This window comes from Argopecten irradians, chromosome 1, assembly GCF_041381155.1.
Source record: "Argopecten irradians isolate NY chromosome 1, Ai_NY, whole genome shotgun sequence".
Taxonomy (NCBI): Eukaryota; Metazoa; Mollusca; class Bivalvia; order Pectinida; family Pectinidae; genus Argopecten; species Argopecten irradians.
Genome location: NC_091134.1, coordinates 59,384,527 through 59,400,872, shown reverse-complemented (window position 1 = coordinate 59,400,872; position 16,346 = coordinate 59,384,527). Strand labels below are relative to the sequence as shown.

At 32.6% G+C, this 16,346-nt stretch overlaps 2 protein-coding genes across 5 annotated transcripts; one reads left to right on the top strand and one right to left on the bottom strand.

The window, feature by feature from the left end:
• Window positions 1-2,087: 2,087 nt before the first annotated feature.
• Window positions 2,088-3,890, bottom strand: LOC138335790 (small VCP/p97-interacting protein-like). Its single transcript, XM_069284956.1, has 3 exons — window positions 3,748-3,890; window positions 3,486-3,659; window positions 2,088-2,912 (listed from the first exon to the last, which is right to left on the bottom strand). Exons 1-3 carry the CDS (start codon window positions 3,805-3,807, stop codon window positions 2,898-2,900), a joined length of 249 nt encoding a protein of 82 aa, XP_069141057.1. The 5' UTR covers window positions 3,808-3,890; the 3' UTR covers window positions 2,088-2,897.
• A 165-nt stretch (window positions 3,891-4,055) lies between these two features.
• LOC138335760 (protein inscuteable homolog) lies at window positions 4,056-16,221 on the top strand. 4 transcript variants are annotated; one of them, XM_069284929.1, is made up of 14 exons: window positions 4,056-4,153; window positions 4,831-4,935; window positions 5,264-5,412; window positions 7,183-7,246; window positions 7,951-8,074; window positions 8,532-8,584; window positions 9,113-9,233; window positions 9,876-9,989; window positions 10,320-10,445; window positions 10,729-10,900; window positions 11,368-11,543; window positions 11,797-12,022; window positions 12,186-12,262; window positions 12,776-16,221. In XM_069284929.1, exons 2-14 carry the CDS (start codon window positions 4,904-4,906, stop codon window positions 12,905-12,907), a joined length of 1,566 nt encoding a protein of 521 aa, XP_069141030.1. In that variant the 5' UTR covers window positions 4,056-4,153; window positions 4,831-4,903; the 3' UTR covers window positions 12,908-16,221. The 4 variants fall into 4 exon arrangements, with proteins under 4 accessions (XP_069141030.1, XP_069141048.1, XP_069141044.1 ...); XM_069284947.1 differs by having other exon boundaries at window positions 4,094-4,115; XM_069284943.1 differs by lacking the exon at window positions 4,056-4,153 and adding an exon at window positions 4,200-4,350.
• Window positions 16,222-16,346: the final 125 nt, after the last annotated feature.

The window sequence follows — 16,346 nt, the reverse complement described above, 5'->3', positions numbered from 1 at the left end:
AAAACACTCCATCCATAGTGTATACGTATGAACAAATGCTATGTCTGTGGTTTTGAATATTGGGGTTTTATTTTTTCATACTACCAAGTATTACGTGAAATGAACAAAACAACTTTTAAGTTTCATCGCGGAGTGGTTTCATTGTTTTATGTGCACAGGCTCTCCGAGCGTACCTAAGAATGCTGTTTCACAGCATCAGAAACAAATTAATAATATCACATAATTATATTTTTTGTAACACTATCCACTGGTACTCGGAAGTGAACACCACATAGTACAAACTTTTCAAAAGACCATTCGTTGATAGTTTGCCAAGGTCATTTTTCAACAGACCTGCCGTTGAGAATTGACCCTAGACACTGTCAATTTTCAACGGCATTCGGGGTCCGTTTTCAACGTTGAAAACTGACCCGAGGTCAATTTTCAACGGAGGTCCATTTTCAACGTTTACACCGTCACTTGTTACGTCGGGCATATCATTCATATCGAAGTGGTCCCAACACAGATCCTTGTGGTATGCCGTTTAAAACTGGATTCCTACTTCGACGTCTTTCCATTCACTACGACTCTTTTGTTTTCTTCCAAACAAAAACTTGGATCCAAGAGGAAAACTGACCACCAATGCCATATTTTGCGATTTTACCATAACAGACTTTATCGAACGCTTTCATAAAGTCTCAGTATATGATGTCCACGCATGCACCTCTTTTTCCAAAATATCTGTCCATCTATCCAGGACATTGTGAAGTTGAACATAGCAAGGACGTATATGAGATAAATCCTTGAACATAGTTAGAAAACATAATTGTGGCCGATATAATATACATGACCGAGGCTTCGGCTGCAATCTCATTGGCCGGCTATAAAAAAGTCTATCTTTTCAGGACGTTGTACATCTATAATATGGATTTCGCCGTTACTATTCAAACATATACATTGCAGCCGAAGCCCCTCGCTCCTGCATATTATATCGGCCATACAGCCAGGATGAATATTAATTAACCGCTGTTCAAGGTGTATGTCATAATGGGGCTTATATCGTCTTAATGATGGCACTTTGTGTAGATGATTTATAGAAAGATTTTGAATGGAAAATTATCGCTCTTTCCAACGGTAGTAACCGTATTTATGACGATGTATGTACTAGAAATGTGTTTGTATAGCCGCTAAAGGTAAGCGGGTTAGAAATTTCGAGACAGTGACAGAAATAATGTATAACTTTATACTTTCAATATTGGCGTTTAATTATTTACCATTGACAGATAAAAAGATTCTAGATTTTTATTTTAGATAAAATAACATGTATCATAAAAAAGTTTATGACATGGCTTTTTGATATCAGAGCGTCCATTGCGTCTTCGAACTTCAGGCCGATAATTAATTATATAAGGGTACGATACCAAAATGGTCATGTGATATTTCAAACCGAAAAAAAACCACTAGCCAACCTGGCACGTACACAGCTATTGGTAACTAGAGTAGAATAAGAAGAAACAATCACACAATGGTTCTTTAGTCGTGGTCAACCACAGTGTACCATTATTGATTCGTTTGATGTACATGAAAGGACAAAACTACAGGTACCTGTGTCATCTGTTGTTGCACGCAGAATTGTCAGTTTTGCTATGTCAAGACAGATACATGCACAGTATACGTAACCCCCTGGAGTATCGAGGATGGCCACGCTAATGCAATTGAGTATTTTCTACATCGCCTCTGGATTTTACAAACAAACTGGCCCAGGTAAACTATAAAGAAACACACAAAGACACCAACCTTAAAATTATCATTGTTAATTTTTTTTGTTTCTTCAAATACAAATGACATGCATCAAAGTAAATTGAAATTTTCACGTACAGTACAACTTGAAAGTGCCGAAAGTATCATTACAGACCAACAGCAACATTACTTCCCCCACAAAACAATACTTATCTGGCATACAAATGTGATAGTGTACTTGTATGGTGCGTGTACAACTAATTAATGGACAAAATCTCAGTATCATTTCTCTGGAACCTGTAAAATGTACTACTATAAAAGTACATATATTGTTGAAATAAATAAACACAAATGAAATATACACAGAATAAACTTGAAAACAAAACAATTTAATGGATTACAATGTGCATGCATGTACAATTGTATTTTATACCTACATGTACATTTGTAATATCATCCAGATCAAAGAGGGCCATATAAAAAATCTTTGACATACAAAAAGATGTAGAGATAAGAAAATCTGCGTATAAACTATTTTTTGCAGTACAGTACTATTTTTAAAACAAGAGGAGAGGAATATATCAGACAAATGTTTAATACCACAAGAAAAAATATATCTGGTAATTAATGTGGCATTTCCATGTCATTTCATTTTCAATGTATGTAAAGAAAACTTGGAGATCGATGCAGATGATGACTGAAAAATATTTTAAAAATTATCCACTTCTGAAAAATCTCTATTTTGTGACTTTGATACATTTCTGTCAATATCATAGTAATCTAATGTGAATATTTGTTACAAGCCCTATTACACAATGTAATTTTTAACAAAAAATAAACAGTAAAACAATCATACAATTTTAAAGCTTCAATAAACCCCATGCAGAATACAATGTATAACATAAAATTTGCATAAAGATTATTAATATCAAACACAACCTGATACACATACATGTACATGTAGGCACTTCCACAAAGTTATTAGGAAGGAAGTAACTATACAGTAGACATCCAACAAGCAGACTATGATCAACTGTTGCATAATGTAGACAAGTCAGAAAATATATTATATAATATTATTTATAAAAGGATGATTCCATAATAAATAGGAGTATATCTTCTATGGATGTCCACACATGAGCAGGTTTTTCTCATCAAATCAAAGTTATCACACTTCCTCAGTCAACATTCCACTGAAATGACAAAAACATATTGAATTAATAATTATAAGAAAAGAAGGATGGAAACAATATTATAGACAGTGTTCAGCTGACTAATCTGAATATCAAATTGAAGAGAAGAACCCCTTCTAATTAGCAGTGTCAACTAGAAATATCAATTGAAATAGTGTACTAGTTAAAAGACAAGAAAGCGGGATGATAGTACACAATGAACTAGCCCGAGAGACTCTGGCCCTGACACCAGACTTAGACATTATGACTGATAGATATCTGGCTTAACCTTAAATTAAGGTTGAAGGCGTCATATATATGCTGCAAAATTCCATGCAACTTCTTAACATGCCACCAGATGTGCATACTGTAAACACCTTAATTGAAACTTTATATTGGACAGGTTACTATACACATTGCACAGTTTGTTCAAATAAATGACATTGACTTTGATTCCATGTTAAATTTTCTATGTCCTTTTGATCAGTTACACACGAACCTTCCTTCTACCTATCTATACATGTACATTTTGTACTGTACACAAACGTACAGCATTAATACAATTCCATACACAGTACAGTATAATGAACATACTCTAAGGTTCCCGCCTTCTCCCCCTCCCATTCTGGCCCGTTTATTTTCTTCCTCTTCCAGCCTTTTTTGAGCTTCTTGTTTGCGTTTGACTGATGCGGGGTCTTTGATTCCACGATTTGTTGTGTCTTCTTGTCTCTTCATGGCTGCTGCTGCCATCTGTTCACGTCGTGATTCCTGCAATTATTGAGTATTATATTTTTGCATAATGAATTTTTTGATCATGCTTTAACAATAATTGCTACACATTTTCATGTCAACTTACACGAGTCTCGTTGTCATCGTATGAATCGCCGCCATCGAAACAAGGAAAACAAATGCCCATGTTACTGGTAGATGTTTTGACAGAAGAAAATTATTTTTGTGCGTGTTATATGCGACCTTTTAGTTAATTTGTAAATGATTCCAAATGACTCATGGGGGGATGGCTATAACTTTTCGAATTTTCAATTTGATTTATTGACACTGAATACTGTGTACATTGTATTTCGCGCAACATGTACAGTATAGAAAATAAATAAATAACTGATGTTGTTTTTTCCGTTTCCGCAATCCGTCGACAAATTAGTATCGCCTTACAAAAAAGATCGCTTAGGTATCGTAAAAGACAACAAACATTTTTTTCTGGGATCGGTCAGTGAAATCTACGATCTACATTTATGTATTTGACGGTACATATATGTCTATATTGAAAATGTTTTCGTGTTTTTTCAATACTTAGTACACGTTTGTGTTTAACAGTTCAAAATTTATCAGTTCACAGGATTGTTTACGACTGGTCAATAGAAGGCCTAACGTTACAGTACATTTCCATTTTTTACAGGACATGCCAGGATATACATTGTACTTATTATATAGACTGTAACAGGTGCTTGAAGTTTTGAATTTGAAGTAGTATCTTATTCATGTGTATACAAGTGTATACAGTGCTAAATATTTCATAGTGGTAAGAACTCCAGCACCAGGCCTATGGATATTATTTGTATTGTCAAGAAAAAATTGCAATATAAATTTTGTTGAAATATGGATCAAGCATATGCAATTAACACTTCCTGTGTGCCATTCATCTCTAGATATATGAATACTTGTCCATGTATTTTGTAAGATAATTTTATTGAAATTATGTTATTCACAATGAGTATTAAAAGTATATAAAGTATATGCAATATGCTCATAAATTTCTTACATGAAATGTACATTGTAATTCATAACACATGTACAAATAAAGGATCATATTATAGATTCAACTCCAGAAAATATTTAGGATATTTTGTTATTCCTAAATATACATGTACAATAATTACATTTATTTAAAAAGAAAAAATAATCCAAATGTAATATTTTTCAGGTTTTTGGGAGCTCATGGTGAGACAGAGATAGTCAAGACCAAGCCATAATGCTGCTGTAATCGATGGTCCACAATGTTGAGGCATAGTGTCAAAAAGACTTACCGGTAAGGAAATGGATTTTACAACTTCAAATTTGTCAAATGCTACAATCAAAGTAATGATCATGATTAAATCATTATGCAATATAATTTTTATTATATCAAACGCACAAACTTTTGGTTTATGTCTTAATGTTTATCCCCGTATTTTTAATTGTTACATGTGTATAACATTCATTTAACAAATCATATAATTACATAATCTCTATATACTGTATATAAAATTTCTTTTAAAATAGTTTAGGGAAATTATAAAAAATATATATCTTCACTTCTTACAAGTTTTGATAACCTCATACAGGTTATAATTAATTCTTGTATTTTTTCGTTGCAGTACTAGGGAGAAGTTCATATTTGACCCTACACAGAGATGGCTGTCCGACATTCGCTGGTCCACGGAAGCAGAATGTATGAGTGTCCTTCAGGGAAAGTCACTCCTTACAGAAATGGACAAATACAGTCTTAATGCTGCTGTTGTAAAAAGTAAGAAAAAAAGAGAGCATTTATACATTATCAGTGTTCCAGCTAGGATTTGAAAAGGGCAGGGCGCTGGGCGAAAAAAGGGCATTTTTTTCGCGACATAAAACTTTTAGGGCATTTTATATACAACATAGTACAGCTAATATCAGAAACAACTGTACAATATGTATATCATTGCATCATAATCATCAATGATTATAATATCATTACCTCTATTATGGCATCAAGAAGACTTTGGGAGTGTTTTGTGAATTTTCCAAAATGTCTGAGACATAGAAAGAAAATGTTGACTGTTTTGATAATGATTCGTTTAATTTTTATTTGGATTAACATGTACAGGATGCCACAATATCTGCTTTGTTTCAGTTCTGTATTTGTCTCTGTACTCTCTGCTGATTCCTTAAAGCTGACAATGCAAGTTAAAAACATGCAGTTGAAATTTAAAAAAAAAATATTAACGAAATATTTTTTTTTTCAAAAATTGTTTCTGAGACATCCCCTAGTTATGACAGTGTGGTATCTAAGGAAGTGGCAGCCATTTTTCTTTTGCTCTGCTTAGTAACCTTCACTGGCCAACCCCCTATATAAAGCACGGGACACTTGACACACGTGTATCATTCAAAACATATCTTGTCTCAGATACACATGCCCCGATATTGCAAATAACAATGTCAAATTGAAAATAAACACTGCACTCACCTAATAATATTTCATTGAAGTAATAGATGAATGTGTTGCCAGCTATATCCCAACATATGTCCAATACGCACTAATAAAACACTTCAATATACACTAAGTTTTACACGTACATGTACAACGACACGTGTGTGTCCTTGATAGTTGTCGCTCGTTCGGATCAGGTACGTAGGCACGTGTATATGGTCAGTTGAGTGCGTCGGGTACGATGATATACGTGGAGATATGTGGACGGATTATTTTTGGATTTCTATTCACTTGCGTTGGAATTTTATTTTGAGAAACATCTAAATGACAACTTCGAGGAGTTGACATGTTTTCTTGCTAAAAAAAGTCCCATATAGTTTTACAGGTGAGGGTTTTGTTTACCTATTTGTAGGTGACATAACCTGTGGACTGCTAGGTGTATAGGTACATGAATGAGCGCACGTGTGTCGATTCACGCGCTTTATATAGGGGTCAGTGAGTCGTCGGAATGTAAAACAAAAATGGCTGTCCTCAACCGGGGAATGTCTCATAAACGATTCTTGGAAAAACGAGTATACTTATTTAAAAAAAAATCATGTTAATAATTTTAACTTGCATTGTCAGCTTTAAGTCTTACTTCAAGAAACATCTTCCATATATTTATCTTTGCAATTTGTGTTGTCATTTACAAAGTCCATTCAGTCTCGCATCAAGTAACATTAACCAAATAAGTATTATAAATTGCCACAATTTGTCTTTAAGTGATCATGTGTTTACCATTTTGTTTCAGAATTTAGTTCTATCCATGAGCTTGAATGGATTTACAGAATGAAAAGAGAAGAAACAAAATTTTTTCAATTAAATTAAATTTATTTAACAACAAGTAAATAATTTATGATGTAGATATTATAAATCGTAGGATTATGATGTAAGATATTATGTGGATTGGTTATTAATTCAATGACAAATCATTTGTTATGTAATATCATTGAACATTTTTACAAAATCGTATATTAATTACACTACTAGTCAATAATATCATTTGATTGGATATCATTGGTTTTTAAATTTGGAAAGGAAATATTAAAATTGCTGATTTTGTTTCCACAGATGGGATTGACACTATACGTGACGATTCTCACCATATAAGCAACGAGTTCACTAAACTTTTCAAGTGAGTTTTGTAAATTTCTCGTAACAATGAGACTGTTTCATTTATAAGTACCAGGTAGTATTAAGTAGGAGCGGAAAAATTAATGGCCAAGCTGGGATCCAAATCCGGGACCTGGAGTGCTCTACTACTTTTTTGTAATTGGGCTATCAATTAGATCCAGAACTGTCACACTCTTCCCTTCCTTTATTAATCTTTGCCTCAAAGGTTCAGTTATTCCTCTGCTAAGCGTACCACCAATTCTTAAAACAGAGTTTGGTGAAAGGCTTCAAATGTAGTAGGAGCCGAAAAATGCACAGTCACAAAGTCCAGGGTTCGAACATGGGACCCTTTGAACAATACCTGCAGTAATCTACCAATTGAGTTACCTAGTCATCAAGGATCAGCCTAGTACTCCTCATTCCTTTTTTATAGAGTCTAGGCTTTCCAAACCCTGTTTCAAGTATTGGGAGTTACGTTTAGCAGGGGGATATGCAAACTTGTGAGTTGTTGTGTCTTCAATGTGAAGAATCCAGACTTGGAGAAAGAAGCCCTGGTCTGGATGCAACATTTTCTCCTCTCCTGTTACAAACTTATGCCAAACAAAATACCAATGTAGTGGTTTAATGTCTTGATATAAAGACCATCCTGTCATATAATAACGTGCTGTAAACCAACCTCTTTGTGATTTTAATGAGACATTTAATTATCTTGTTCTTTGTTTCTAGGTATGTGGAGGCAGAAAAGTGGCCTACGGTACAGTCCCTGGTGATCCAATTAACTTGTCACATCAGATCCCTTATCCAAGAATGTAACCTCTGCCTCCCAGATCCACCTTCCTATATTCTTGAGGTACTTTTGATTATCAGTTCATAATGTACTCTGATAGTCATGGTTACGTGCATTTGTTATGCTCTGAGAGCTTTAGTGTGGAGACAAAGAAACAGTTGCTATCGTTTCTCACATTCTCATCAATATTTTGAAATTGGACAAAGAGGAGCCAATATTTCTTTTAAACCATTGAATAATTTACATTTGATAGCTAAGACTCTATGATTTCTATAACATAATGTGCATGTCTTGAATCGGTTTTCAATTCAGATTGTACTTACATCGCCTTAATTAACCACACTCACCAGGCCCTGAGGGCTTTAAGGAGGGAGAGAGGAATAGGATTGAAAAACAGTCTATACTTCTCACACATATGACATAAAGGATTCATTATGCTAGACTGCTAAGATCCTATGTGTATATTAAGATCAGTTTTGGTCATTACATAACAATTTACTGTTACTTTGATTTTCAACAGCAACAAGAGACAGTGATGGGAGAATGTGCTAAGTTAGCCCAACAGGTGGAAAGGTAGAGTATTGAGTAGAGTATAGGGCCTGAGAGACGGGGCCAAAAGGTGTCAATTTGGCTATGGGTTAATTGTGGTCAATTTGGTTATTTCCATATAAACGACTTCTATGAAACTAAGCATGGGATAGCATTCATAATGCAATGGTAGCATCTGTATAGGGCGGGTATTCAAAATTGTACAAATTCTGGTATGCTTGTAAGAGTCTTTATGATAATTACTAAAAAAAACCAGGTGAGCAATATAGGCCTACTGGGCCTCTTGTTTTGTTATCACATTGGTTTACCATCCGATAATGAAGGAGCAGACTACATGTACATTTGATTAAAGTTGGAATAGTGAATTAATTACAAACTCACAAGGATGATCAGGTTAATTGTTTATAATACATTGGTTCCCATTTCAATCTTGTCCATTTACTGTTGATTTAAAGGTCAAAAAACAAAATCATTGATGATAGCTATAATTTACAGTTCATTGAAGAGAGTTAGAAACTATTATATCTATGATCTGATATGTATTTTTCACAGGAGTAGCAGTTCAGTGAAGGAGGATCGTACACCACCTAAAATTCCTGTCACTAACCAACTAACGTTTCTCGGTCAAGCCTTTAGTAGACTTGTAGACCTAGCTCTCGGCCATTTATTACAGGTATGTTATACTGTATAGGTTAAATGATAGGCCCATGTATATGTACTTTTAAATCAATCAGTTAGTGTTAGGTATGAGAGATGATAAGTCCATACCTGAATGGTAATTATGAGTCGGTGTATTGTAATACCTGGTAAGTTTACATGTATGTGTATGTCTGGTAATCTTAAAAAGTCTATTTTGCTGTTTCATATGATAAAATATCTGATTCATATCCTGTCATGTTTAATTTTGAATATTCAATGTTCAGTTTAGGAAACAAATCCACCATGTTGTAAAAGACAATATTTTGTCCTGTGAGATCTGTAGAAAAGATGTATGGCAGGCTATTTGTTGTCCCTTGGAGTTATCTACTCTTGATTGGCAAATGATACAAAAAATAGAAATATATATATATATACAAAGATGATAAATATAAAATATTAAATGCACTAACTGGCAGCTTATTCTTGCTAAGTAATTTTGTGTTGAAATGTTTTTAAAACTACTTGAAAGATATAACTTTCTGACAATCATATGTTATCATACCAATTAATCTTTAGATGTTATTATATAATATGACAATATGCTACTTCCGAATAATTTAGCAGAGTTTATATACAGAAGCAGATTTCAGCATGTTTTATTTGTTGTACATTACAGAAGGTAGTGGAAACTTTGGACGAGGCCAATAATCCTGTGACATTGTCCAGTGCCCTCGGGACAGTGGTCAGTCTAGGACTGGAAGGAGAACACATGTGCTATATCTTTGCTAGAGTAAGAGAAAGTCATGATTTAAAGATACAATGGTATCTGATAGACCTGTAAATAAGGGTTCTCCAATATGACCATTAATAATAGAATTTGTATCAAATTATTTTCTTCAACTTGCTAATTATTTTATTTGAAAATTGACAATAATTAATCGATAGCTAATTATTGGAACTGTAGAGGTAACATAATAACTATCATTTCTAATTTTTCCTAATGTACTATCTTGAAAAAAACAACATAGTGTAATTGTTTGATATTAAAAATATGAGGATTTGTGTATAGATTCCATGGAGTAAAGTCCTTTTGTGTATAGCTTTTCTATGTGTTACACAGGAGGGTGGTGTGCGGGCATTACTGGACATCTGTAGGACAGAATCACTGAGCTTCATTCACCCACAGACACTTAGAGCTCTGGCTACAATATGCTGTGTCGCAGAGGGAATATTTGAAATAGAAAAGGTATGCAATTTATTAGATATATAACAGGTATATAAATAATATAATTTATGTTGGAATTGATTTGATAATTTTATTTAGAAAAGTTTCCAGTTTATTTACTATTAATGAACGGAAGACACGCTTCTTGGTGCTAATTCTAAAAAAAAATTATAGAAAATTTGCACTAAACTTTAAAGTAAACATTGTACAAGATGGTACAAGCAGGAAAATTTGAAGTCTTCTACCTATATTTACTGAACATTAATAATGTTATTGACCTGTATGTAACACCATGTCTGCACAGGAGGGAGGCGTGGAATGTCTGATGGACATCTTGTGTGACTACTCTAATGGTGAAAAGGTACGAGGAGAAGTGGCTGGAGTATTTGCACAAGTTACCTCCCCCTGTCTGGAAAATTTTCAACAGCTTTCTGGCCTGGTTGAAAACATAGATGAAATTCTACGGGCATTGATAGGTAGGCCATTGGAAGAAAAACATTATTCATTTGTTTTTTATTTCACATAGAAAATATAATGTAAGCTTTTATTTCTAAATTTTGTTATTATTATTACTAGTTTTGCAAAAATATTTCACATAGAAAATGTAACGGGATACAATCATTGTACATGTACCAGTAAAGTGAAACAATATAGTTATATCACCCCAGTATATACACATTTATAGGGTTGAATTGAGTTACACTTAGAGCTATACATGTATATTGTAGAGGTGTGAATTGAAAAAGTTAAATTGTTTAATTCTTTTGAACCTGAGGTAGTATAATGTTAAATACAAAAACACGTTAATGTTGGAGTATGTAGAAGTCAATCAATCACTCTGTCTTTGTTTAATAGCAGTACCAGACAAGTCAGTGCCAATAAGAAAGATGATACAAAGATTTCATTATAACTCTTGTTGTCTTCATCCCTGTTTGATTTTAAGGTTTATGTGCCAATACTCTATCCCATGAAGTCTTCCTGTTGTCATCAGCGGCTATTGCTAACATCACATTTATGGACAGCATGGCTTGTGATATTTTACTTAAGTATGACGCCCCTCGTGTTCTTATCCAGTCATGCGGAACCAGTGTTGCTCAGTCTCTTTTTGCTAAAGACCAGGTGGGTTTGAAAACACTTTTCAAAAATGAAGGGGAAAAAATGATTACTGCCCATAGTTTTTTTTAATTTTGGCCTAGCTAGCTACTGCATTTGTGACAGCTAAATGAAAAAATGTAATGTTTTATTCATGTTTGACAGAAACTGTTACAGTTATTGACAAGTGATTTACCTCACATTAGTAGATACTGTATGGAATCCAACTGACAGAAATGAATCAATTATTGAATTTAAGGACCACATAATTTCATTGCAGGTAGCTACAGTCCTTGCAAACATGGTTGCTGTTGACAACTGCAGACAGTGTATTATAAATAGTGGTGGCCTTGACCTTTGCCTGCAGTTACTACAGGAACGACCTTTAAGCTACAAGTCTCCTTCCGAGATTGCTGCTTGTGAAAGAGTTCAGCAAAAATCAGCCATTGCCCTGGCTCGACTGTGCAGGGAGGAAGAAATAGCACAAATCATTGTTGAAATGGAAGGTATGATACTGAAGCATGATAAATGTGTTATAGAGTTACATATCATGATAAAAGAACTTGTTATAAATAAATCATATCTCATTGCTAAGTGACAGAGTACTAACTTTATTTGCCTCACTCCAGCCTTGAATGATAATTTGTGATGTTTCTATGGTTACTGTAGGTATACCCCGCCTGGTGGAGCTCTGTAGAATCAAAGGGGAGAGAAATAATAGTGACGCAGTATTAGTGGCTTGTCTGGTGAGTTCTCCTCCTATATCTGTTTGTGTGTAAAACTTAAGATAGTTTGGATCTATATAGTTAAATGTTAATAGGTGTTTCACCTTCACTTAAGGCATAAATCATAAGCTAGAAAGGAAACTTCAATTTTACTGAACTAAAATTTTGTGATTGGACTGTAAGAATTTATTGTCTAGTATTTCCTTATGCTTAGCTTTCCTTATTCCTTGAATTTATAGCATCGATAACAATGTCTTGGAAAATATATTTCTTAGAAAAATAACCAGAACTAGTCATTATCTTTGTTTAATTTGTAGGCTGTTGTTATAGCTCTTGTTAGCATTATAATGCTACTTCACGGTTGGTACTGATGGCTAAATAATACATAAAGAACTCCTGGAGAGTGATATTGAAACTTGACTACACCATCATAATTATAATGTATATAATGTAATATCAAAGCATTCTTACATGCTTTTAACTCATTCTGAAAAAAACCTGAAAAATAAAATGTTAAATAATATCATATTTCAGGCTGCCCTAAGAAAAGTGAGTGCATTATATAAAACAGAGAACATTATTGATATTGACTTTAAACAGCTGATTCAGCCTCGGCTAATGGACTCCTTCCTTATCTGTACAAACACAGACGAGAACTTTGTATGAGTGAGTTCGAATTGGAGAAATGGTTGCAACATTATTCATTTAAACCCCTATGTGTGAGATGCTGGTCAGACTACATACAAATGCTATCTTAGGTTATGAATATTAGAAATAAACTTTATAGATTTTCAAATCAAAAGAAACAAAAAATGAAAATTAAAGCAAATAAAAATAAATACTCAACTTTTATATGGGTCAATGTCACATCAGGCGACAATTTGAATACTGAATTTTTACGGAATAGCATTATCTGAAATCTCAACAAAAAATCACTCACTAAACAAGATTTGCAATGAAGAAATTGTTTAGCTAGTTATTTTCCGTGTGTCAAAATATTCACAATTTAGACTTAACACGAGAGAATCTTGTTTTAACTGTTTTAAGATTTCACTTTAAGGGTTTGCATCACTCATCCATTTCTTAATTTTTCACAAATTAAATTTTCACAACTATGGCAACGTCCTGTGAAACACGAAAATAATAGCCTTACAGTAATAACTGTACAAGTTTCCGACCTTGACAACATAGTAATAACATATCAAAATGATTAGAAATAATGATGTCTTTATATGGATAAAGTACCAATAGGTAGAAATATAACAGATTTGATAATTGTTATTAAAAAGAGTCAATGATATTGATTGATTTTTGAAAAATTTATTTCTTTATCAAATCTGATATAATGAAACTGTCAAAACATATTTTTCTAGTATGACACATGTTCATGTATTTTATCACAAAAAAAAAAATCATTATAATATTTTACCAGAAATTTTATTATACAGATATAAAGTATATTTGTATATTTATATTAAAAGTATATTTATATAAGCATATTTAGCCTTTATCTCTGGTTTTAATTTTAACTGACTTACAAATTATCTTGATATATCTAAAATATTTAGTAACGTTATTTGGTAATTTGAAACTTTTAAGATGTGAAGTACTCCATTTATCCATTAGATATATAATTTCTTTAGACCAATTGATGATACACATTTATTCATTAGATATATAACTTCGTTAGACCTATAGATGATACACATGTATGCGTTAGATATATAATTTCTTTAGACCAAGTGATGATACACATTGTCCTCTAGTGAGATATTGACCCATATCTACAAGATCTGTGATATTTACGTGAAGTCTTGCATTTTTCCTTTACTTGTAATGCAGTGGATATGTAAGTAAGGAACAGTTGATTTGGTTGTATTGAATATACATGTATTAGGTTTGGCAATAAGTATAACTATTATGTTAGAATATTATTTTTGAAAATCTAAACGTGAATAAGATATATGATCGTGAATCAGATATATGATCATTGATACAATATTACTTGCTGTTTTTATCAGTTTTTAATCATCTTTGACATCATTTTGATCTTGCGCCAAACATATATTGGAAAGTAATGCCAATTAATAAGTTAATTGTAAGGAAACATTTAGTGTTATGCATATTATATACCTTGTATAGACTGGAATACAAAAATGTATGTATTATATGTCCCCATGAAGCAAACAATTAATCATTCCATTATTCCAAGCTTAACTTAACTAAAATCGAAAAATGTAATAAGAATAGCGTAATATATATATGTACATTTAATTATATCTATATATATATACTCAATATTGGGAGGGGTTTATTTCAATTATGAGTTGTTTTATTTATACTTTTTATGATTTTAATCTCAATAGCATCCAAATATTGTATCCTTTGAATTAAGTTTTTGATATGTATATACATGTACATGCGTATGACGTCCTGATTCAATTCTTTTATGTCTATTATTTCTTTAATATCAATATTAAGAAATATAGATCTATCAATGACACATATATACAGAGTTAATATAGAATATTTACACATGTTTGTATACTTACCCAAAACCTTATATTGGTCTGAAAAAAGTTAAACTAATTGTTAAAGTCAAAGAGTATTTGTTAGTAATGTATCTGTATGTTTTGAGGTTAAATTTGACGTTTAAATTGTATGAAAATGTTTCATATTAGTGATCTTCAAAGAAGATGTGTGTTACCATGTCCCAATCTTTTTTATGAAGTGAAGAAAGAAAATATTACATTAAATTATACCTGTGATGACATTGTTTCATAATGCACATAACCAATAAGTTTTGTTCTGATGTTAATACTGGTGATATATCTGCTTTGTATATAGAAAAGATCCCCAGGACATTCAGACTAAGTTCTTTAAATTGCTCCAGAGTAAAAATTCCTGATGCATGTAACTGATTTATATTTTGAAAGCCAGTGGAGTGTTCAAAAAACCAAATACTTGTCACGTGTTTGTTCCCAAATAGACTTTCAAATTGAAAAGTTATTCAACATACTATAAGAGTCACATGTAAAGAATGAGAGAAAATGATGATGATCAAACGCAGAACTGCACATAACTGTACAAAGTCAATGGTAATGGATATGTATTGTGAAGGTCCCCAAAATCACTGTGATTCAAAATAAAGTACAAATATTATCTCTTATGACCAATGTGCGTATATACACCACTGTTACACTATCTGTCTGAGTGATGTACAATCCTCGTAGCATTAGACGTGTACGTAAGTTCAAACGTGGTGCTAATTTATTACATGTGTTTTCCAGAAAATTTTGAATGTTTGTAAACATAAGAATTAAACGTTTGATCTTACTTGCTTTTTTGTAAGCCATGTTTTACAATGGAAATTTGTATTTTCCAAGTCATATGATTATTGCTTAGAGCACTATGTTTATAATCATCCTATTTGTTACATTTACAATGACAAGATACATTGTTATTACTATTGACGTCTTCTATAATTCTATCAGATGTCCTATGAGCTGCCGTGTTAAGTGCTAAGAAGGCGAGGATGGAAGACGCTGTATAGTCTTTGCGTCGTTATGTCTCACAGATGTGTTACTGTTTTGATTAAAGAAAGTTTGTTTCAGCACATTTTAATGTTTTTAATATTGCTTTTAAAATTAGATATGTCAGTACTGAATAAACAATATATCATCTGTCTTTACATAAAGACAAAAGTAAAATCAATAATCAAAATACTTCATTAGTCATTAATGATATGTGATATAATTGGTTTCCCAACCTTATTCAACCTTATTCTACATGATTTTTGAAATATTTATTTTGAAATGTTAGGCTTTTTATCACATATTTTTGATATATTAATGTTATTTTAATCACACCAACAACTACACACATTTGATGTATAGTTCTTCTTGTCTGAATAATATCCTATTCCTTTGTATGACGATACAGGTAATTGATTTATATTTAATAAACGATCACTAGAATCACAGTTGCGTCATTATTTAGTTAGATATTGTTTTAGTGTATTGACCGTTACTTTCAATGGTTTGATGAAGTAAAATGATATAATGGAAACAAAACCATGTATGAAGCGTGTCAATTGACGTTCCAC